This window comes from Barbus barbus, assembly GCF_936440315.1.
Source record: "Barbus barbus genome assembly, chromosome: 48".
Classification (NCBI taxonomy): domain Eukaryota; kingdom Metazoa; phylum Chordata; class Actinopteri; order Cypriniformes; family Cyprinidae; genus Barbus; species Barbus barbus.
Genome location: NC_136726.1, coordinates 11,192,958 through 11,217,739, shown reverse-complemented (window position 1 = coordinate 11,217,739; position 24,782 = coordinate 11,192,958). Strand labels below are relative to the sequence as shown.

The window sequence follows — 24,782 nt, the reverse complement described above, 5'->3', positions numbered from 1 at the left end:
ACACATTAACGTTACTTTTTAATTTAGAAGGAAATATCTGAATTACTTTTTCAAATTAATAACACAAGTTACTTTGTTCCCATGTCTTGACTGTAGTTCTAGACTAAATATGAACATGTTTACTCAGCTCACCTGCACAAAAACAGATTCAGTATTCCTCAAAATGAATAAGAACAGTCAAACGCAAACTGAGAATATTATATAAACTTGCAATAAATAAATATTAAAAAAGACAAATATCATTTATGTATTTAATCCCATTTAATTAACCAATTTCTTTGCTACTGACCTTCGATTATCCAATTCAACTATATTAAGCAAAAATTACACATCTGTGTTTCATTTTTGTTATTGCTGAAAAGAACTTCTCCTGCATCATATTTTTCATGAAGTTTGTTTGAGCTGCACCTTCTACTGTACAGACATGAATATACATTTCCTTCAGCCTCACGCTTATTCATTTCACTTTTGTTGTGAAAAGGGCTTTTACATTTGTAAAATATATATATTTTTCATAATAAGAACAAACAAGCAAGCCCTGCCCAGATTTAAAAAGTAACTCAAAAGTAACGTAACACCTTACTTTCCATGGAGAGTAACTAAGTAATGTAATTAGTTACTTTTTAGGGAGTAACGCAATATTATAATGCATTACTGTGTGGCGCTATGATTTGATAATCCCAAAACAACACAGCTACATTAAACACGTTAATATACACCGTTATAATTACGCTACAGTATGTTTTTGCATAGTTGGGCAATATTCTTTATTAGTCTGTCAATGTATATATGACACCAAGTGTAATAATGAAATATTTCAAGGATTAAATACACGTTTAATGTTTCGCACAACGCCAAAGCCAATTGTATGATAAAATACCAAAGTTAACGCATAGCCTTTCACATCGCTCGACACATTAGAAAGTTCAATCTTTTTCAGTGTCTGAATTATTTCTGTCCATAAATTATGAACTTCCGGAAAAAGGTTTTGGCATGAAAAAAAAGGCTATGGATTCAACTGTGCGTGTAAAAAAAGACAAAACAAAACAAATAAAAAACAAGGTACCATTTGGATTTATCGTGTAAACATGGTGGATGAAGCTGAGCTACAAGATTTGTTTTTCCAACTTTGTCTAAACCGGACTGGTCTGATTTTTGCGGTCTACAGCGATTTAAAAAAACAACAAAAAGAAAACTAGCCTGTGGAGTGCATGTAAGCACACTTGACTCAACCAATGGTGTGAGTGTGGGGGCGGGGCTATCTGTTTGTTAGGCCAATAGGAGAAGCGGGTGTTATAAGGAAACCAGTATGAAAACAGTTATTTTTTTCACATCTGTTGGGTTAATTTATAGGTTTTACATTTAATGTTAATACTATTTAATTGAAATATTGCTCTCCAGTCAGAAAGGACAGAGATGACGAAGTAGTCTGTCTCAGTGGGTTGAAGGGTAATCCCTAAAACGCATAAATAAGCCCAGTCACACCATTTTGGTGCCAAGCATAGTCTTTCGCAACACTGCAGAATCCCCAACTGGATGGTGAGGCATGATTTCCTATAATGTAACTAGATCAGAAGGCAAGACAGAGAGATGCTATTTTTACTTGGCATCTGTACTGGCTGATAGAAATCAGACGTTGAGCAAGTCCAAATAGAGACCAATGAAATGTGTTTTTGTGCTGTGATGTGGACACAGTGTTAACACCTGCTCACATCTGAGATTATGCATGATCATTATGTGAGAAGCCGTAACCGTTCATTATATTATGTAATGAGGAGTTATAAATGGACTTTACTTAAGTTTTCTTTTCCATTTTTATGCTCACTTTATTTCCATTTTAAGATATTTTTGTTTTAGCAAGTTTATTTCCATAAATGTTCTTTATTGTCATCTATGGTTACGTAAAATATTTAACATTAAAGAAACCTCTCTAAAAGGTTCTTTAGATTATTAAAATGTTATTCATACAAGAAAAAAAATACACACACACATACAGTGGTGTGAATTTTTTATTTTTTTGCATGTTTGTCTCACTTTAATGTTTCAGATAAAGCTGAATTCATGGTTCCATTTATCACAGCAAGTCTTCCAGGTCCTGAAGCAGCAAAACAGCCCCAGACCATCACACTACCACCACCATATTTTACTGTTGGTATGATGTTCTTTTTCTGAAATACTGTGCTACTTTTACGCCAGATGTAATGGGACACACACCTTCCAAAAAGTTCAACTTTTGTCTCATCAGTCCACAGAGTATTTTCCCAAAAGTCTTGGGGATTATCAAGATGTTTTCTGGCTATATGGCTGAGACGAGCCTTTATGTTCTTTTTGCTCAGCAGCGGTTTTCGTCTTGGAACTCTGCCATGCAGACCATTTTTGCCCAGTCTCTTTCTTATGGTGGAGTCATGAACACTGACCTTAACTGAGGCAAGTGAGGCCTGCAGTTCTTTAGATGTTGTTGTGGGGTCTTTTGTGACCTCTTGGATGAGTCGTCACTGCGCTCTTGGGGTAATTTTGGTCGGCCGGCCACTCCTGGGAAGGTTCACCACTGTTCCATGTTTTCGCCATTTGTGGATAATGGCTCTCACTGTGGTTAGCTGGAGCCTCAAAGCTTTAGAAATGGCTTTATAACCTTTTCCAGACTGATAGATCTCAATTGCTTTCTTTCTCATTTGTTCCTGAATTTCTTTGGCTCTCAACATGTTGTGCAGCTTTTGAGGATCTTTTGGATCTACTTCACTTTGTCAGGCAGGTCCTATTTAAGTGATTTCTTGATAGTGAACAGGTGTGGCAGTAATCAGGCCTGGCTGTGGCTAGAGAAACTGAACTCAGGTGTGATAAACCACAGTTATGTTTTAACAGGAGGGGGGTCAAACACTTTTTCACACAGGGCCATGTGGGTTTGGATTTTGTTTTCCCTTCATAAAAAACCCTTCATTTAAAAACTGCATGTTGTGTTTACTTGTGTTATCTTTGATTAATATTTAAATTAGTCTGATGATCTGAAACATTAAAGTATGACAAACATGCAAAAACAAACAAAAAAAAAATCAGGAAGGGACACTTTTTCACGCCACTGTATATATATGTATATATATGTGTGTATATGTATGTATATATACAAATACATATTCAGATTAAGTAATAATGACTACTGTTTTATTTTCATTCACGTGTCTCTTGCTCATTTAGCATTCATTTTTATATATATATTTTTTTTTATTTAATCACACTTTAAACACTGTTTCATCACTTAATGTTCATTTATGTAACACTTTCCCACTTCTTAGCACTATTTTTTTTATTTTTATAAAAGTCTCTGTAAATTGGTTTGCTGGTGTAAACAGCACACTTATTTCATTAAAAGACAAATGAGATGATGAATCCAATGTTAAAAAGTTTATTTATATAACTACGAAAAGAAGAGTATGAAACAAAAGAAAGTATGAAAGTACTTTACGAAAGAAAGTATGAAACAAATTAACAAAGATAAAGTCAAATCGAAGTATAAAGGATTTTTCTTTTACATACAGTGATAGTGACTTTACAAGTCCACAGTGTCAACAGAACAATTCTCTAAAATTACTATGTTATAACAAAATAATCTGCGAATAAATATAAGATACATTTGAAAAGTACAATAATTTGCTCCTCTTCAAGTTCATTAGGAAGTTCACCATTCTGGCAGACTTAGACATCAGGGTTTGCAACCTTATTTTCTGTAAAAATACATCTCATGAGACAGTCTACATCCTGCCCAGCAGTGAAGAACCCATTCAACTGTGCAATCTTAAGCAGGCACAAGGGATACGAATAACATTAGTCTATTAAAATGGAATCAGACATGGTATATGTCCTCTGTCTCTTGTCAAGTTCATTACAGATGAAACCTCACCAGTCCTCACCAGTCCTCATACAGTAAAAAAAAGGAATTTGCGTAAGCATTTAAGTGGTTTCTGAAATCTTCCAGCATGCTACAACTTTGCTCTTTGCAGAGGAACTAAACAATCGCTGTGCCAATGTTACTCAAACTGGAATCTGCACATAAATGCATAACTACTGTAGGTTAACGTCTATGAAAGAGGAATTTAACAGGAAGATATGTGCGAAATACATTGAGTTCCAGTCCTGTCATCCTTCAGGCCTTCCTCTCACTCTCTCATTGTGCCGAGTCTGAGTCACTGGAGTCCAGACTAGCCTGTGCAGACGCGGTGCGGCAGCTCTGCATGGATCCTGCGTGGTGCAAAGTCTGTGTGCTTCTCCTGAGGCTCTCCAGCGACTGAAGGAAGGACCGTCTCGCCCTTTCTTCCTCCAGAGGTGAAGCCCCTTCCTCCTCCACTTCGGCGATCTCTGCAAAAGTCACCGGCTGGGTCTTGAAGCGGGCGTCTCGGGGCCGCCGGGGACGGTTTCGACCCCGAGCCAGGCACTTGGGGACAGGTAGCTGCTGGGGAAACTCCTCCATGGCGGACGCCAAGATGTGTGCGGGTAGAATGGCGAAACCCACCGTCTCCATCGGACGTGCAGCCATGTGTCTGGATGGCAAGGGTTGGGCGTTCGGCTTCTGAGATGTTTGGAGAGGCTTGTAGTTCTCCAGGTCTCCCTGTGGTGAAGGATTTGAAGTTACTTTCCTTGTATCCTTCTTGTCTGTATTTGACAGAAGGTGAAGCTAACACACGGCTGGAGAAGACAACTTCCAGAAGATGAGTGAGGGGAATCTGAGTTCTCTCTGTCTGTGGTTTCTGAGCGTGCCACTGACAGCTCGGGCTGTTATACTGCTTCACTCCCCTAACATCTCCCCACTCCGCTCTGGCTCCGCCCACCCACTGTGAGTCGTCACGGTTCCGGCTGCCATACCAGTCCCTCCGAATCAGATCCTTGAAATAAATGCCAGCCAGAGAGGGAGTTGGGAAAGAAGAGAGGCGGGAGGGGCCGGAGAGAAGATGATACATGCAGCTCTAACAGAGGGATCAGAAAAGGGAGAAATAAACAAATGGCCAGGAACAGAAAAATGGGGAGTGAGAGGTCACGGGCAAAGGAGAGATAAACAAAAGATAGTTAGAAGACAAGAAGCTTTGGAAACATGTACACAACATACTGTATACATACATGCGGGGGCGAATCTCACTAAAACATGTTCAGGTCTTATCAAAATGAAAATAATTTTTTTTTTTTTTATAATAATGAAGCTGTTATAAGACAATTTAAATATTTTGCATTACAAAATTTAATATTTTTAAAAAAACATTTTTATTAAAATTAAACAAATTTTCCCTTAAAAAAATTATGTAACATGTCTGGACATTTTATTTGCAACTGTCATTATTCTCAAGTACGGGTATACTGTAAAAAAAATATATATATATATATATATATATATATATATATATATATATATATATATGTGTGTGTCAGTACCACTGCCATACTTAATTTAAATTTTTATATATATATATATATATATATATATTTTATTTTTTATTTTTTTTTTCGGTTTTTTTTTCATTTTACAGTTAGAGATGGATATTTTTATGACAATAATTTAAACTGCAAATGTGCCTAATGGTCCTGAAAATTTATTTTGATGAAACCTAAAATATTAATAATTTCACAATAGAAAACATAGAATCTAAAAACAGGATACAGAATATAAATATATATATATATATATTCACTCCACCGGGCTGGGACACCGGCAAATTATATACAGTTGTGGTCAGAATTATTGGAACCCTTGGTAAATATGATCAAAGAAGACTGTGAAAATTAACCTGCTTTGTTAATCCTTTTGATCTTTTATTTAAAAAAATCACAAAAAGCTAACCTTTCATTGGATAATAAGAATTTAAAATAGGGGGAAATATCATTATGAAATAAATGTTTTTCTCAAACACACGTTGGACACAATTATTGGCACCTTTTTATTCAATACTTTTTGAAACCTCCATTTGTCAGTTTAACAGCTCTAAATCTTCTCCTATAATGCCTGATGAGGTTAGAGAACACCTGACAAGAGATCAGAGACCATTCCTTCATCCAGAATCACTCCAGATCCTTTAGATTCACAGCTCCATGTTGGGTAAGGGTTAGGTGCTTCTCTTCAGTTCACCTCACTCATTTTCTACAGGGTTCAGGTCAGAGGACTGGAATGGCCATAGCAGAAGCTTGGTTTTGTGCTCAGTGACCCATTATTGTGTTGTTTTTGAGGTTTGTGTTTGGATTATTGTACAGTTGGAAGATCCAAACATGGCCCATTATAAGATTTCTAATAGAATCAGTCACTTATTGATTTTTTATCTGTTGGTATTTGATAGAATCCATGATGCCATGTGTCTGAACAAGATGTTCAGGACCTCCAGCAGAAATATAGGCCCACAACATCACAAATACAGCAGTATATTTCATTGTACACATGGGGTACTTTTTATCCCTGTGTTCACCAAACCCATCTTGAGTGTTTGCTGCTAAAAAGCTCATTTTTTAGTTTCATCTGACCATAGAAGCCAGTCCCATTTGAAGTTCCAGTCCTGTCTGATAACTGAATATGCTGGAGATTGTTTTTGGATGAGCTAGGATAATTTTTCTTGAAATCCTCCCAAACAATATGTGGTGATGTAGGGGCTGTTTGACAATTTCTTTTTAATGTTTTCTGACCCAGAGACTCAACTATTTTCTGCAATTCTCCAGCTGTGATCCTTGAAGAGTCTTTAGCCACTCAAACGCTCCTTCTCACCGTGCATTAGGACGATATAGACACACGTCCTCTTCCAGGCAGTTTCATTACATTTTCTGTTGATTGGAAATTCTTAATTATTGCCCTGATGGTGGAAATGGGGATTTTCACTGCTCTAGCTCTTTTCTTAAAGCCACTTCACTAATTTGTGAAGCTCAATTATCTTTTGCTGCACATCAGAAATATATTCTTTGTTTTTTCTCATTGTGATGGATGATTAAGGGAATTTGGGCTTTGTTTTCCCTCCTATTTATATTTCTGTGAAACAGGAAGCCATGGCTGGATAATTTCATGTTCATAATCACCCTAGAGTGCTCAAAATTGTGAATATGAATGGGAATATACTTCAGAGATATTTTACTCTTAAGAATTTCTAGGGGTGCCAATAATTGTGTCCAACGTGTGTTTGAGAAAAACATTTATTTCATAATGATATTTCCCCCCATTTTAAATTCTTATTATCCAATGAAAGGTTAGCTTTTTGTGATTTTTTTAAATAAAAGATCAAAAGGATTAACAATGCAGATTCATTTTCACAGTCTTTTTTGATCATATTTACCAAGGGTTCCAATAATTCTGACCACAACTGTAAGTATCGCTTTTTATTTCTCTGCTTTCCTGCTACTTGTTTCACTTCTGTTTCAGTTTTTATAACCATTTCTTACTATGTGTAAGTAAGTTGTAGTTTTTTAGCATGTGTGTTTGGCAGTGTTATTTTTAAGGATTACTGAAACTACTGTCGTTTGATTTGTATTTGTTATTTATTTAAATTTTAGTTAAATAATGTCTGAATTTATTATGTCTGTATAGGTCTTTTCTTACGTTTTAGTTTGATTTAATTTGAGTTATTTTAATACTTCAACAAACTAAATGGAAATTTTATATATATATATATATATATATATATATGTAGAGAACCTTTTGTTCTTTAATATTTTGAATTGTTTTTAGCTTATTTTTTTGTTTTTCATTTAAATGTTAAGTTTTTAAATTTTGTTGTATGCATTTGTCATTTTTATTTAATTTCTTTATTTTTAAAATGTGTATAGGTAGTATTTTTTATTTTATTTTTAGCTTTTAGTTTTGGATCTGTTTGTAGTTGTTGTAATATTACAATTGATTGCTTCTGTCGTCCTCATTTGTAAGTCGCTTTGGATAAAAGCGTCTGCTAAATGACTAAATAATAATAATAATTAATAATGTATATATTTTATTACAGATTTTTAAAGACTATTTTACTTAATTAGGTCAATCTCACATATAGAATATTATTAGCATTATATTGAAGGAAATTAAAGGAGGATGCCAGCTTTTCAAGTTCAAGAACATAAAATTTAATAAAAAATAAAGACTTCTAGAACACATTTTTAAAGGAAAGTGAATGATGATGCCACCTTGGCCAGATAAGGACATGGAGGGTTGATGATCTATGAACTATATTTTTCTATTACTGTGTTGTGAGCTCAGCACCATCTACATGTCAGGAATCTCTCCGCAGAGCCACGACTATGATCTCACCATCGTAATGAGTTTAGCTTTCATCAGCCTCTCACTCTCTTCCTGTGCCATTCAGATTTGTCATTAACCTTCGAACACTCCATGCCAGGCATGTCCCATGAGCCCAGAGACATTTTGGGAGCAGTGTGTGAAACTGGGGGCTGGTAAATTGTGACGTAACACACCATGGTGGCTCCGGTTTTGTCATGGACCCTGAGGATGACCCTTTAGAAGCAAAACAGGAAACTATAATGGTGCCACCTCACCCTCTCAACTCACTCCTACTCGTCTCAATATATTAGACATCAAGGGGTTACCGTAAAGTCTGCTCTGAGTAACATCTATTTTGGGATGGAGAAGCCAGCTCTTGCAGACATTCATCCAACCGCTAAGGTATTATCAGTCAGGTGACATCATGTAATGATGTCAAGGACAACTACACACACCACGTTTTGCAGGAGCAAGTCAAGTTGATTAATAGCTTGTTTCTAGGCTAATACAGAAGGGATGTACAAGACAGCAAAGACGCACGTTTTTGCTAAACAAATTGCACGTATGCACCGGTGTCACATGATGCCTCTGAAACAATAAACCACCTTCTTTAGAAACTGTTTTGTAACTAATCATCACCAAAAAATGCATTCACTGCATGTGTACACCATTTTATAGACTGGTCTCCATCTGAAAAAAAAAGAGATGAGAGATATTTTAGCCATAACCCTCTATACCTGCATGATCAGCAACAGCTGCTGGTATTTTGAATACTTTAAAGAAATACAGCACGGGACAGCTGGGTAATCCTGAACAAACTGAACAGGAGACCCTCTTCATCCTCAAGCTCAGACCTCAATGTCACAGAAGCAAGCAAAAGGTTTACAAATCAACTGTCTCGTGACAATTCACAACTATTTACTGTTTTGCTAAACTGGTGGCATCTTTATCTCATTTGTATGTTTTAGTACGACTTGCTTACACTTATGCTTGATTACAAATTGTTTGTTTTCTTGTGAATCACAATGCATGAATATCTACAAAATTGTAGCTTTGTAAATACTTATATTTTCCTGTATCAGTTTGTTTTTAAATTACGTTTTTATTTTTTATTAATATGTAAAAAATAAATAAAACATTTAATTAAAAATAAAAATGTAAATTACTTTTTAAATTTTTTATTTCATTTAATGTTTTAATGCCTTAACACATTTAGTTCCTTTTTACGGAGGTTTGGTTCACTCAACAGTGGATGATAAAGAGAGCTTTGATTAGTTATTTTCTTCATCCATAAACAGGTTAAGAAAGTCTTTCTTTGAGAATTTTTAAAAACTTGCGGTAGACAAACAAACTCAGGGGTCTTAAAGTCAATGGAGCCTGTTTTTCAACAATATACAGTCATGGCTAAAAATATCAGCACCCTTGGTAAATATGATCAAGGAATTAATCTGCATTGCTAATCCTTTTGATCTTTTATTTAAAAAAATCACAAAAATCTAACCTTTCATTGGATAATAAGAATTTAAAATGGGGGGAAATATCATTATGAAATTAATGTTTTTCTCAAATACACGTTGGAAACAATTATTGGCACCCCTAGAAATTCTTATGAGTAAAATATCTCTGAAGTATATTCCCATTCATATTCCCAAATTTGAGCACTCCAGGGTGATTATGAACATGAAATAATCCAGCCATGGCTTCCTGTTTCACAGAAATATAAATAGGAGGGAAAACAAAGCCCAAATTCCCTTAATCATCCATCACAATGAGAAAACCCAAAGAATATATTTCTGATGTGCAGCAAAAGATAATTGAGCTTCACAAATTAGTGAAGTGGCTTTAAGAAAAGAGCTAGAGCAGTGAAAATTCCCATTTCCACCATCAGGGCAATAATTAAGATTTCCAATCAACATAAAATGTTATGAATCTGCCTGGAAGAGGACGTGTGTCTATATCGTCCTAATGCACGGTGAGGAGGAGCGTTTGAGTGGCTAAAGACTCTCCAAGGATCACAGCTGGAGAATTGCAGAAAATAGTTGAGTGTTGGGATCAGAAAACCTTAAAAAAAATTGTCAAACAGCACCTACATCACCACATGTTGTTTGGGAGGGTTTCAAGAAAAATTCTCCTAGCTCATCCAAAAACAATCTCGTGGGCCTATATTTCTGCTGGAGGTCCTGGACATCTTGTTTAGACACATGGCATCATGGATTCTATCAAATACCAACAGATAAAAAATCAATAAGTGACTGATTCTATTAGAAACCTTATAATGGGCCATGTTTGGATCTTCCAACCGGACAATAATCCAAACACAAACCTTAAAAACAACACAAAAATGGGTCATTGAGCACAAAACCAAGCTTCTGCTGGGCATTCCAGTCCTCTGACCTGAACCCTGTAGAAAATGAGTAAGGTGAACTGAAGAGAAGAAGCATAGAGCTGTGAATCTGAAATATCTGGAGAGATTCTGGATGAAGGAATGGTCTCTGATCTCTTGTCAGGTGTTCTCTAACCTCATCAGGCATTATAGGAGAACATTTAGAGCTGTTAAACTGGCAAATGGAGGTTTCAAAAAGAATTGAATAAAAGGGAGCCGTTAATTGTGGCCAATGTGTAGTAGAGAAAATTTATTTTATTTTATTTCATAATGATATTTCCCTCCATTTTAAATTCTTATTATCCAATGAAAGGTTAGATTTTTGTGAATTTTTAAAATAAAAGATCAAAAGGATTAACAATATATACAGATACATTTTCACAGCCTTCTTTGATCATATTTACCAAGGGTGCCGATATTTTTGGTCATGACTGTATATATTATTGGGTAGAAATTTGTAAGAAAGTGACATTTATCCAAAGCTATAAATGTCCATGTTGGGTCAGGGCCACTGCAGCTTGATTTGTTTCTCTTGTGCTTATAAGTATATAAAACGAGGTGATAATACCACTGAGCCACTTTATTAATTTTTTTGGACTTGGCCTAGAATACATTACAGCGTCTGAAAAGTCATATATTTATAGACACATTCCCATGAAGGCCACTCGCGCAACATAACATCCAAAATTAGCAGAGGCAACACAGTACTGACTTCTCCATCACACACCAAAACATTCCAGTCCTGTAATGGATAGCACATAAACATAAGTTACTTATATTACCTCAACAGGTTATTTATTTTAACAAACTCAAATATGTCAGCTTGGCTTCAAGATATAAAAGAGGATGAAAAGTATAGCACTTTAAAAACGCTAGAGTTTTGATTATTTAAAGGGATAGTTCACCCAAAAATGAAAATTCTGTCATTAATTACTCACCCTCATGTTGTTCTAAACCTGTAAGACCTTCGTTCATCTTCAGAACACAAATTAAGATATTTTTGATAATATCCGAGAGCTCTCTGACCCTCCCATAGACAGCAAGGATCCTAACACGATCAAGGATCAGAAATGTAGCAAGGAGATCGTTAAAATAGTCCATGTGACATCAGTGATTCAACCGTAATGTTATAAAGCTACGAGAATACTTTTTTGTGCACAAAGAAAACAAAAATAACAACTTTATTCAACAATTCGTCTCCTCCGCGTCACCCTATAGCGCCATTTTGGAGAGTATCACGTAAACAACGTATGCTGTTCTGTGTCAGCAGCACCATACGCGGATACGTTGCATACGTTGTTTACATTTCAATTTACGTAAAATTACGGTTGAACCACTGATGTTACATGGACTATTTTAACAATGTCCTTGCTGTTTCTGAGCCTTGAATGAGTAAGGATCCTTGCGGTCTATGGAGGGTCAGAAAGCTCTCAGATTTCATCAAAAATATCATAATTTGTGTTCCGAAGATGAACAAAGGATTTACAGGTCTGGAATGACATGAGGCTGAGTAATTAATGACAGAATTTTCATTTTTGGGTGAACTATTCCTTTAAAATGAGATGGATGATACAGGCAAGCTGACAATTAATTTTTATGCTATGGCCAATAACCGATAAATTGCAGACATTAAAATTTGATAGTATTTTGTTTAAAAAACTAAAATGAAATAGTTTTAAATATAAGTGCGTCACAACAATATCATGAACAGCATGAAAAAAATGGATATTCATTTTGAGATTTGGTAAAGGTTGTTTAACCGTGTTTTTAAATTTGAACTATTAACTTTAAGTGATGGTAATGGTAATTTAAATGTAAATAATGTAAATATAAGGCAAATGAGCATGAATAATTAAAAAACCAATGTCAATGATACTGATAAATAAAATAAAAAAATCTGATATATTGTGTATCCTTATGTGTAAACAGTCAGAAATTAGATATACAGCAAACAAGATCATATCAGAGCCTTTAAATGGATTCCTAGATATGCCTTCATAAAGCTATATTCAGTCCATGTCTTCTTGGAAGTAATGGAATAAATAACAATTAATTAGCTCTGTTGCACGCTGTATTGTGGGAGTAAACATTATCTTGATGTAGATGTGTCATGGCGAGTGCAGTGTACTTGGAGGGGATGTTGTTTTTGTTCCAAAGTTCTGCTGGGAAAAGGAGGAGTTTTCCCCTAAGACAGATGGAGAACTGGGTCTTAGTATTGGTGGGAACGCGAAAACCAGGGATGGAGCACAGGCCTTGACATCAGCAGACAAAACACTGTCAATGTCTAATGGATTTGTGCCCACGCTGTGCATGTTGCTGTTAGCCTTATGTGTCTAGACTCGTGACGCAGCTCTCTTTATCAGGGAATTAGGAGGAGAGGAAACGTGTCTTCATGAAGTTCAAGCACAAGTCGGCCAAAGGAGACAAAAAGTTGTAGACTTTGCATTCAAGAACACAATCCATGTCACCTCAAATCTTTCATAGAAAAGAAACGACTTCCAGTCGTGTCTATTGCTGAAAACGCTTTCATTATGAACGTCCTTTTGGTTCCAAGTCCAACTCATATGACAAACAGGTCGAGAGGCATGGTTTGCATGACTCTGATGTAACATGAATGGACACAAGGGAGCGGTTCCAGCTCTCTGACAGGTGCTAACAACAAATCCATGTGGTATTGTAATAAAGGCCACTGAAAGGCTACTGGAAGTGAGGATCCTGGCAGGACATGGGTCACTGGACTTTCCAGACATGCAGTTTTTGCCCACTGGTCTTTCGGTCATGATCCCAGTGCAACTGGGAAATGCTAAAAGCATACTGGACATCACGCCAAAAGGTTATTTAAAGATGCTCTGGCCAGCGGTATTATGAAGGTTTCAGAGAGTCATCTTGAAAATCAATCAATCTATGTTAAAGGGATAACTCAGCTAAAAATGAAAATACTCACCTACATTCATCTTCAAAACACAAATGAAAGTATTTTTAAGAAAATTTGAGAGACTGAGAGATTCCATTGAAAGTCCATGTAATCAAAACTTCAATGCTTCAAAAAGTTCATAAAGAGATTGTAAAAGTTTGTAAAGAGATTAAAAAGTAAATCCATATGAGTTGAGCAGTCTAGTCTTCTGAAGAAATATTATTGCTTTATATGATGAACAGATTTAATTTAGGTTTGTGTTAAACATTGATCAACACAAAAACAGAGCAGATCAAACATGGTAAACAGAAGCTCAAACATGTTTGTGGGAAATGCGAAAAACCTCAGTGGAAACTTGAATATTTTTGTGTGACATGCGAGAATAAACCGCATTGGTTCTTGCTGAAACCCAAAAGCGTGTTTGTGTGACACAACAACAAATTGGTTCTTGCGTGTCAAGCAAGAACATTGAAGCTTCTGTTTACCATATTTGATGATCTCTGTGTTTGTGTTGATCAATGTTTCCATGTAAATAAAAACTAAATTACTCTTCCAAGCTTTTTTAATGGCAGTGAATGGTGGTTGAGATTTTGAAGCAAAATTAAGTGCATCCATCCATCATAAAAAGTGCTCCACGACTCCGGGGGAATAATAAATGACTTCTGAATCGAAACAATGCATTTGTGTAAAAAATAGCCATATTTGCAACTTTATAATCTCTAGCTTCTGCTGTCGTAAGTGCGTTCATGAGATAGTGGCGTTCCAGCGGATGACGCAGAACGTATAATTATTTTAAGCCATTATAAAACTGGTTTGAGGGTGAGTAAATCATGGGGTAATCTTCATTTTTGGGTGAACTATCCCTTTAACTGTTCAATTAATATGAACTTATTTTACTATCTTTTTATGAACTTTTTGAAGCAACTTTTACACAATGAACAGAAATCTGTCAAAATTAATTAAAAATATCCTCATTTGTGTTTCAAAGATGAATGAAAGTTATATTAGTTTTGAGGATGAGGATGACTTTTCATTTTTGGGTGAACTATCCCTTTAAATGCGAGTGCAGGATATTTTTCTCACTAAGAGCTCAATCATGACAGTTGTTGCGTACACTACTTACCCTAACCAAACAGATCTCCCTGCACACTCTGGGAATGAAACTTATAACAATTTAATTGGAGTGGAAAAATAATGGCCAATGATCCCATTACACAGTGAGGGTCCCTGCATTCCAGAACAGAAGCAGCATTTCCATGTGCAGGTGGGGCTTTATGGGGAAGCTCTGAAAGGAGTTGCATTGCCAGGCGAGCAGAAAGGAACAGCAAGAAACTCAAATTAAAGAGCTCCGACAAATCACTGGAAGTCACATGCAAGAGTACGGGATTTATGGTTTGCAGTTTCCAAACATTTCAAAGTTCTCTGGATAATCTCTGTTATTGAGATGTGCTGCCAAAACGACTGCTCTGTTCAATGGCGTTCCCATATTTAGGAATATTGTCTTTAAAAGAGTGACCTAACAGCCCCATATTGACCTTTGGGCTTTGAACTCCAGAGATGAATTTCCAACAAAACTGCATGTTATACAATATTTGTGTTTGAACTAAGAGCATTTTCTTTGATAGCATTTCTGGCTCAACTGCCATCAAAATAACGTGGTTCTAGTCTTTCGAGGCTGGTGGTGCCAGAGACAGCCATTCAGCTCTTAACCAGCCACACAAGGACTCGACCGTGACTCATCAATAATGAGAAGAGGCTAGCAGTCAAGTGTATAGCTTACCAACCATCTGCACAGAGAAAGTCTGAGAAATGCAAGATGTAAAAACGACACCTCGGAAAGACTGGCAGCCCTTCAAAAAATATTAAAGCTCATAACCTCATTGAAAAAAAAGGACAATAGGCTTACAGTGAATTTGTTACCTCACTAATAAAATGTTTTACATCACATTTGTGCAATTTTAATTATTAAATTGTTTTTAAACACACAGACATACACAATGGTTCAAAAGTTTAGGGTCAATAAGATTTTAAAAAGAAATTAGTATTTTTATTCAGCAAGGACACATTAAACTGATTAAAAAAGTGACAGTAAAAACATTTATGGTATCATGATTTCCACCAAAACCTTTAACGTTGATAATAATAATAGTTTCTAGAGCACCAAATCAGCATATTAGAATTATTTCTGAAGGATCATGTGATGCTGAAGACTGGAGTAATGATGCTGAAAATTCAGCTTTGCATCACAGGAATTAATTTTATTTTAAAATATAAGAAAGTTATTTTAAATTCTAATAATATTTCACAATATTACTGCTTTTAGAGTATTTTTGATTAAATAAAACAGCCTTGGTGAGCGTAAGAGACTTCAAAAGCATAAAAAAAAACATACAGACTTACAAACTCCAGACTTTTGGACGGTAAGTGTAACCAACCCCATAATGACACTGAATAAATGTTTGTAATTCAGGTTTATTCACCACAAGCTACAAATGAAAAATTGCACAACATGTAATATTTAAACAGCAATTTACCTAGAAAAAGAGCCTTTGGGGGCCGTAACTGAAATATGGGCCACTTAGCACTGCGTTTTTGACGTATATTCTCCAAACATCGTAAACAAGTACTACCAATAACATTTTCTTATAAGCAATTTGTGGAAAATTGCTGTGAGAAAAGAATCATTTAAGTAAACAAAAATGCCATCATAGCCACACAGGCTTATCACTGTTCAGGGTCTTTGATCAAAAGCGAACTATCACAAGTAATTAAATAATTAAACTGAACAGAATGGATGTGTGTTTAACATTATAGTCAGTACTAGTGCTCTGTGAATGAGACAGACTTCTCCAGATGTCATCAAACCTGTGGTCTCTTCTTCTCTTCTCCCAGCGATCACCTCACAAATCTCCCGATGGGACGCTCTGGCTCTGGGTATATGGTGCGGAACGTGAGGTTTATCTGAGGCCCGCGGTCATGGTACTCCTTTGCCACCTGGTATAAAACCATACTCACAACAAGGCAACGTAGCCACTGGACAAAGTTAAAAGAGGTTAATCAGACTCCAACTGGCCTTGGCTTTCGCCTCGAAAGACAGCAGTGATGCATGATGTGTATTAAATAATTCAAATACACGATTACACATTGTGTCATGTATATTTGTACAGACAGATGATAAAGAATGTAGCTTGACTAAGTTAAAGCGGTATGTTTACATACACAATTACAATGTTGAATTGGTGTCCGCTCTTATATTTTTGACCCAGAACGACCCGTTGACAGTTATGTAACAGCTTTCAAAGCCTATAAATATTTTGTGCACATTTGAAAGGCAACTACGAACATCCATACATGTTGGTTTAGTTAGCTTTATTTTGACAGGTCAATGTGAGTTATGTCAACCTAATAAGATCGTCTGAAAAGCTTTTTGGCGCAATGCAGGAGTGACCTTTCTTAAATAGTTTTCAGATGTCGCCATAAAATGTTCTTGACCTTTCTCCGTTCTTTGTGCCTCACCAAAGGCCTGCGGTTTGTCTTGGAGTCAGAATCCAAAAACAACTCAATCAGAACAAAAATAACTTCCAGCAGTTTTTTTAAATGAAATTAAAAAAAGTGCAAAAAATGGCTAAATATCCCTGTTACATGACTACACAAAAATGCACAAAAAAACGTTAAATGGAATCATGCACATAAATGAAAAAAGTTAAATAAAAGAAACTGTAAAATAACCTGTTGAAAAAAAAAAGTTAAATCGTTTAAACGAATTGACAAAAATGCAAAATAAGCCTGTTAAATTATAAAAATGTACGAAAATGTAAAATAATGTAAAAAAACCCCTACTTTTAAATTAAACTACAAAATGGAAAATAACCTGTTAATTGAAATAGCAAATTAGTACAAAAATGTAAAAACTGTTAAGCAAAATGACAAACATGTCAAATATGTAAAAAAACAAACAAACAAAAAAACATTTCATTACATTCAGCAGTTTGTTAGTTTTGTGAATAAAGTTCATAAGTCATCATAGCATTACCAAATGATTCTATTAATCAACGACTATAAGTCAATACTATCATTATATGAAAAGAGTGATTATAACGACTTAATTTAAATGAAAAGCATTGTTATTTTACAGCATTTAGCCCCCAGTCAAACTATTACAAGTACGTAGTGAACAAGATGCAGGTTTCTGCTCTGATATCATATGCTTTGTGAATTCTCCCCATTGTCTGTATTATTATACGTGCAAAGTCCTTCTTGGAAACACTACATCAGTATGCTGTGAAGAAACACGTTCGCTTTCCCCCTTCACACTGTTACACATCAGCAGAAAACAACATTTGCTTAATGCTCTCTGGATGGCAGACAGTGTGACTGTTCCAGATCATCTCTACCACATGTGATCAGTTTTCCAGAACAGACTCGAGCCAAAACAAAGGAACACCATCTCCACCCCTCCACATCGATTTAGCCATTTTCAGCCTTTCTTCACAGCCTGGCTTATCATCAGCATTCAGAAGACTCTTATTAACTGGCAGCCTAACCGCTCACATTAGACTAAACAAGAGCTTCTGCCAGTTCTTAGTGAGTCACATTGAATCCTGAAGATACACACAGTGTAAAAGCGAATCGGCTAAAATGATTTTGAGAAGGATTGTTAGATTTACTGATAGACATTATCACTTGACACTATCCAAAATATCTTTGTATTTGCTTTTTCTGCTTCCATCTGAGCTTGTGTTGAAACTTAGCATGGTTTGCCTATTCTGTTGTAATTACTAAAATCACAGTGATTGCAAACACTTTCTTCAGAGCAGTTAAAAGTGACATACTTGCCAGTCCGTCTGCGTACAGCCTTCCATGAGCAGGAGGGTCCCGTGGGTCAACGGGATGCATATGCGCTCCACTTTGTCTTCCTGAAACGCATAACACAGAATCTACCCTGACCTTTAATTCACCTAACATTCATTCTTCAAACAAGCTTAAGCAGGCGCAACATTTAGCCACCTGTTGGAAAAAAAAGCTTTTTTTACTAATATTTTTCCCTTCAAACCAAAAAGGAGACACATAATGAAAACATAATCAGAGTACGGAGAGTTCAGACGAAAATGGCAGCCTGGTTAATTCTAAGGGCTGAAAAGGTTCAAAATGACTCACAACCGTTATTAACATTTGCAATTTTAAAACTAGGGATGCGCTGATATTAAAATACTGATAAGTCAATAAGGAATTTCATGTTGTGGCCAAAAACTGGATAAATGGCAGACATCAGTATTTTTAATAAATGAAAATTGAAATTATGCTACAATAGAATTAAATTCAATTATCATATATATATTAAACATCCGATCATATTAAATTGAATATCCGAACATTACATTTAAAAGTTGTTAGGATTTATTAGCATTTTTAAAGATGAAATTTACTATAAATATTAAATATCCAATATTGACAGATATCTATAATTAAAAATAAAACTGGATAAATGGTAGACATTAAACTTTTTAATAAATTAAAATTAAAATACAAAGCTAAACTAGAATTAAATTAAATTATTCAATATATATTAAATATTTGATTATATTAAATTAAACATCCAAACATTACATTTAAAAGTTATTATTAGCATTTTTAAAGATTAAGTTTACTAGGAATATATTAAATTAAATATCCAATATTGACAGATATTGATAAATTAAAATCTGGATGAATGGCAGACATTAAGATTTTAATAGATGTGAATTAAAATGAAATGCTACAATAGAGCTGAATTACATTAAATATGAAATATATATATATATATACATATATATACAGTGCCCTGCAAAAGTATTGGAACAGTAAGGCCAATTTCTTTATTTTTGCTGTAGACTGAAAACATTTGGGTTTGATATCAAAAGATGAATATGAGATGAGATATTAACATTTCAGCTTTTATTTATTTATTCATTTCATCTGGATCTGATACACAACTTAGAAGATAGCACCTTTTGTTTGAACCCACCCATTTTTCATGGAAAAATACCCAAAGTATTGGAACAGATATAATTAACAGATTAAAGTGAAAAAGACTTAATATTTAGTTGCAAATCCTTTACTTTCAATAACTGCATCAAGCCTGTGACCCATTGACATCACCAAACTTTTGCGTTCTTCTTTTGTGATGCTTTTCCAGGCTTTCACCGCAGCCTCCTTCAGTTTTGGGGGGTTACTCCCTTCAGTCTCTTCTTTAGCAGGTAAAATGCATACTCTACAGGGTTTAAGTGTGGAGATTGACTTGGCCAGTCTAAAACCTTCCACTTCTTTGTTGTTTTGGCACTATGTTTTGGGTCATTATCTTGCTGCATGATGAAGGATCTCCCAATCAGTTTGGTTGCATCTTTCTGTAAACTGTCAGACAAAATATTTCTGTAGACTTCTGAGTTAATTTTGCTGCTGCCATCATGTGTTACATCATTAATGAAGATTAATGAGCCTGTCCCAGAAGAAGCGATGAAAGCCCAAGCCATTACATTACTTGTGTAATGTGTACTATAATGTACACCTGTGTACACTGTGTTTTAGATGAGCTTGTATGTTTGGGATCATGAGCAGATCCTTTCTTTCTCCTAACTTTAGCCTTTCAATAACTTTGGTCCATAAAATCAGTCCATAAAACCTTGTCCAAGAATTTGAGGCTCGTCTCCTATTCTTCTTGCTAATGAGTGGTTTGCATCTTCTGGTGTAGCCTCTGTACTTTTGTTCATGAAGTCTTCTGCGAACAGTAGATTGTGATACCTTCACTCCTGCCCTCTGGAGATTGTTGCTGATGTCACTAACAGTTGTTTTAGGGTCTTTCTTTACAGCTGTCACAATGTTTCTGTCATCAACTGCAGATGTTTTCCTTGATCTACCCGTTTGAGGTGTGTTACTTAGTACACCAGTGGTTTATTTCTTCCTCAGGAGAGTCCAAATGGTTGTACTTGCTATTGCCAGTGTTTGTGCAATGGTTTGATTGATTTTTCATCTTCTCTCAGCTTCACAATTGCTAATTTTTCACCCATAGACACCTCTCTGATTTTCATGCTGGTTACACGTCTAACTAACTATAAATGCAGTCTGCACGGATCTGAAACTGAGCGCAGACATTCAGTGCTATTTATTGTTTGAATAATCAACTAATAGGACACACCAGGGCAACAAAACACACCTGCCAGTCACATGTTCCAATACTTTTGGTAACATGAAAAATGGGTGGGTTCAAACAAAAGGTGCTATCTTCTAAGTTGTGTATCAGATCCAGATGAAAATACCTGTAAATAAAAGCTGAAATGTTAATCTCTCATCTCATATTCATCTTTTGGTGTCAAATCCAAATGTTTACAGTCTACAGCAAAAATAAAGGAACTGCCCTTACTGTTCCAATACTTGTGGAGGCCACTGTATATATATATTAAATATCCAATTATATTATATTAAACATCTGAACATTACATTTAAAAGTTATTATTAGCGTTTTTAAGGCTTAATTTTACAAGAAATATATTAAATAAAAAATCCAATATTGACAGATATCAATAAAATACAAATTAAAAATAAAAAAAATTAGAAATATTACCACTGTAATATTTCATTATTAAAAAAAAATTAAAAAAATGTATAATAATTCTATTTCACAGGACTGTAAAATTACAATACTAATATCTTAATTTTTGAATTGTCAAATGTTAAACCATTGAGTTTTTAGCATATTAACCACAGGAAGTACTTAAAGCTTCTCTTCTGCTTATAACAGCTGCCAAACATAATCTGCATACTGGTTCTATTATTATTAAACGCAGCCCTACGATACTGTGCATCCAAACACTATAATTCCCCTCATTTAAACCATAGCATGACTGTGACAGGAAGTTGTACATTGGCATACTCACAGGAAGTGGCTGCTTTCGGAGACTGAACACTAGTGTCGCCCAGACTCAGAGAGGCGATGACGGGCTGGGCTCCTAATGATGGCTCGCTGTCACTGTGCCAGCCAATGCTGTCTTTATCATCCCGGTACAGGTTACACAGCAATGAGTTAAACGTGTGGCCGCTCTTCTCCTCGACAACCAGACGTAAAGTGATGAGAACTGGATGCCACTGTAATAAAAGAAACACATGGAAAAAAACGCTTTCCTTTACACACCGATAGATATAATTTTAGTTTGCTCACTTACAGTATGCAATTGTGATATACCTGAGCGTTGGCCTGCATAGTGGAGCGTGAATATGTATATGGCAGCTCTCCATACCAACAAGTGAGTCTGGGTTCCTCATATGCATCACCTGAAGTGCAAAACATATTGAACATGAAGTATGTTCAGCTATTTGTGCTTTCAATACTGCTTAAAATCTATTGGGGTTTAAAAGATAATTAAAGGGATAGTTCACCCAAAAAAGAAAAAAAAGAAAGAAATCAAAGTACAAGCAAATGTTTACCTAAATTCAAAGTGCAAAACTAAATTGTGTTCTAAATGGATTTAGCGTGTTGCTATGTGGTTTCTAGACTGTTCTGGGCGGATAATCACTATCCCAACCTCAATCAGATTTTTTTTGTTGTTTTTTGTTTTTTATGTATATCATGATGTTTTATCATTTGGAAGCCAGGTTTAAAATATTTTTTCAAAATGCTTAAAAACTAATGGTGCATCTCTCCTCAACAAATCGCCTTGATCTTCAGCAAACCAAATAAGGGCTGAAAGCTTGTGGAACCAGAACTTATTTGTTAAACGATCTCGATCAGTCACAGTCAAACGAACTGCTCGTGGTCCAAAACAAATGTTTAAGCATTTGGTATATTTGGGACTTTTTCAAATGATGTCGGTCCTGGAGAAGGTAAACAGATGAGGGAACTGGAGGCAGTGGCATTCCTGCCAATTTACTGATGAACGAGGACTGGAAAATGTGAGTCATTGTGGGAAGAGCATGTGAGTGGGACAGATGCAAAATGTCATCATGAGTGCGCAAAAACATGCTTATTTTGATTCTTCTGTTTTGGTCTTGGGTCAGATTCAAACCTGTTTTCTCACATTAGCACCAAGGCTCAACATATGCTCATATGCTCCAAGAATTTTTTTTTGCTGCATTTTCAATTTACTTCATTAAAATGAACAAATGTTTTTTGTCCACTTAAAAATGTAAAACTGAATCTTACTTCATTTGTGTTGGGACTACAGTACATGAACCATTGTATTTGCATTAACTGAAACTGCATGGGTCTTTTATGATCACTACAGGGATGACTGTATTTACATTTTTTTATGATGACTGTGGTTTTCATTGCTTGATTAAGTGAACATAGCTGTGTTAATGGGAGTGTAAACACTTACCTTAAAAGTTAAGTCAAATCAATTGATGCACTTATTCACTTTTTAAATTTTACTAAACTTAGGTAGATTTAACTTAATTCCATGTGTGAAAGAAAATGAGTGCAAAAACAAACAAAAAATTAATTTAACTTGTGCACTACACCCTTTTATGATGCTTTTATGAACTTTTAACCCTATAAAACCTACTGTATTATATTGGATATAGGAATATAATTAAAACTTTGCTGAAAAACCTGCTGGACACAACCTAAAGCATTGGACTTATAGTTTACACTTTTTTTTAATCAAGTAAAATACCTTTTATTGTCAATACAACAATGGGGGACATTGAGTTTGTGGTACACATGTCATTTTGCTGTGAAATCTTTACTGATTTTTAAGAAGTAAACATAAGAATAACTTTTATATTGTTAGTAATATTTCAAGACAAAACCCTCAATAGTCTAAAGCAGCTTATACTTGATTATACATACTTTTTTATTTTTAGATAGATAGATAGATAGATAGATAGATAGATAGATAGATAGATAGATAGATAGATAGATAGATAGATAGATAGATAGATAGATAGATAGATGGCTTTACAGGGTTAAACCTCGACATAACCTCTAGTTCACTAAGATATTAAAACAATTTTTCCCCTCAATTTACAGTAACTCAACATGTAACCTACCCATCATCCTATAATTGGTCTTTTGTGACCATGGCAGTTCAGCGAGCAGCTTGCTAAACATCCAGTCAGCCTCATCCTCCTGTAGAAACCCTGGTATAAGTCTCAGTCTGGACAGAAAGACAGTAAACAATTATTTTAATGCAGGAAATGTTCTTTTGAAGGTCATTTTTTTTGTTTGTTTTGGCCAGTTTCAATCTGAGTGTTCATACCTGGACTCTCCAGTAGGCCCATAACTAATCTCATAGTCACTGGCATTTCTGAGAAAGAGAAAAAAACAACACACTGGATATACACGGTGTGTCAATCAACAGGTTTTATATAGTCACTCACTCGCTCACTTTCTCCGCAGGAATCTCTCTGATGGGCTAAAAAAACAAAAAGGATAAATTGAAGACTACTGTCCAAAAAAAACAGCGTATCATAGCTACAAAATGGCACTTTAATTGCATTTTAATTTTAATTTAATTGAAGTGATTTTCATTACTTTTAGAAATAATTTTCTATGACTGTAAAAACAATGTTATTCAGGTCAGGACTAAGTTGTGGAATCTTAAACAGATGTAGTTGTGGCCCACCGGGGTTGTTTTTCGTCTGGATCTCAGTCAGTGCAGTCAGAAGTTTACTGCAGTAAAGTTGGTACACCGGTTGGCTGCTGTGTTTTGTGAAGAGGTTTGGCCCAGGAGCCCTGGACTCTCGCTCGCTGCCTTTTATCACTCATCAAAGCTTAAAACTTATCTGACAAGACAAAACATACTTTCATATGACTTTTTCATTTTCATATGATGTCAGTGGCCTATAATACCTTAGAAGGACAAAATATATATTTATTTTTACGTTTTACAAATGACTACAGAAGGAATTTGCTGCCATCTTCAGGTAATTTTAGTCACTAAGTAAAGTATAGTACTCATATTTCATTCTGGAATATGGCTTTGAGTCAGTTTCTAAAAAACAATCTTTCCAAAAGTTTATATGAGCACAGAGAACCATATTATAAAATGTATAATTATGTTTGATGTAAATAGACTTATGACATCTAGCAGGCTATGCATTGCACACTTCCCAGACTGAGACACTGTTTTTACGTTTTCAGTCAAGTTTTAATAACCTGACAGCGTTGTCACAAAAAAAATAGCAATTTAAACGATACTTACACACATTAGAATGATTATAATCTAGCAACCTAATTTCTATGAATTTAAATTAAGGCTCTAGGCAAGGTATTTTAATATCTATTTAATACCTCA

At 35.2% G+C, this 24,782-nt stretch overlaps 1 protein-coding gene and 1 pseudogene across 2 annotated transcripts; both read right to left on the bottom strand.

Moving 5' to 3' along the window:
• Positions 1-3,391: 3,391 nt before the first annotated feature.
• Positions 3,392-4,735, bottom strand: LOC306866796 (uncharacterized protein C11orf96 homolog). The gene has a single exon (XM_079412159.1). It carries the CDS (start codon positions 4,526-4,528, stop codon positions 4,160-4,162), a length of 369 nt encoding a protein of 122 aa, XP_079268285.1. The 5' UTR covers positions 4,529-4,735; the 3' UTR covers positions 3,392-4,159.
• Positions 4,736-16,410: 11,675 nt separating this feature from the next.
• Positions 16,411-24,253, bottom strand: LOC306866997 (alpha-ketoglutarate-dependent dioxygenase alkB homolog 3-like; annotated as a pseudogene). The gene is made up of 7 exons: positions 24,159-24,253; positions 23,745-23,792; positions 23,536-23,642; positions 21,731-21,819; positions 21,426-21,633; positions 18,348-18,431; positions 16,411-16,548 (listed from the first exon to the last, which is right to left on the bottom strand). The product of its transcript is annotated as an alpha-ketoglutarate-dependent dioxygenase alkB homolog 3-like (transcript).
• Positions 24,254-24,782: the final 529 nt, after the last annotated feature.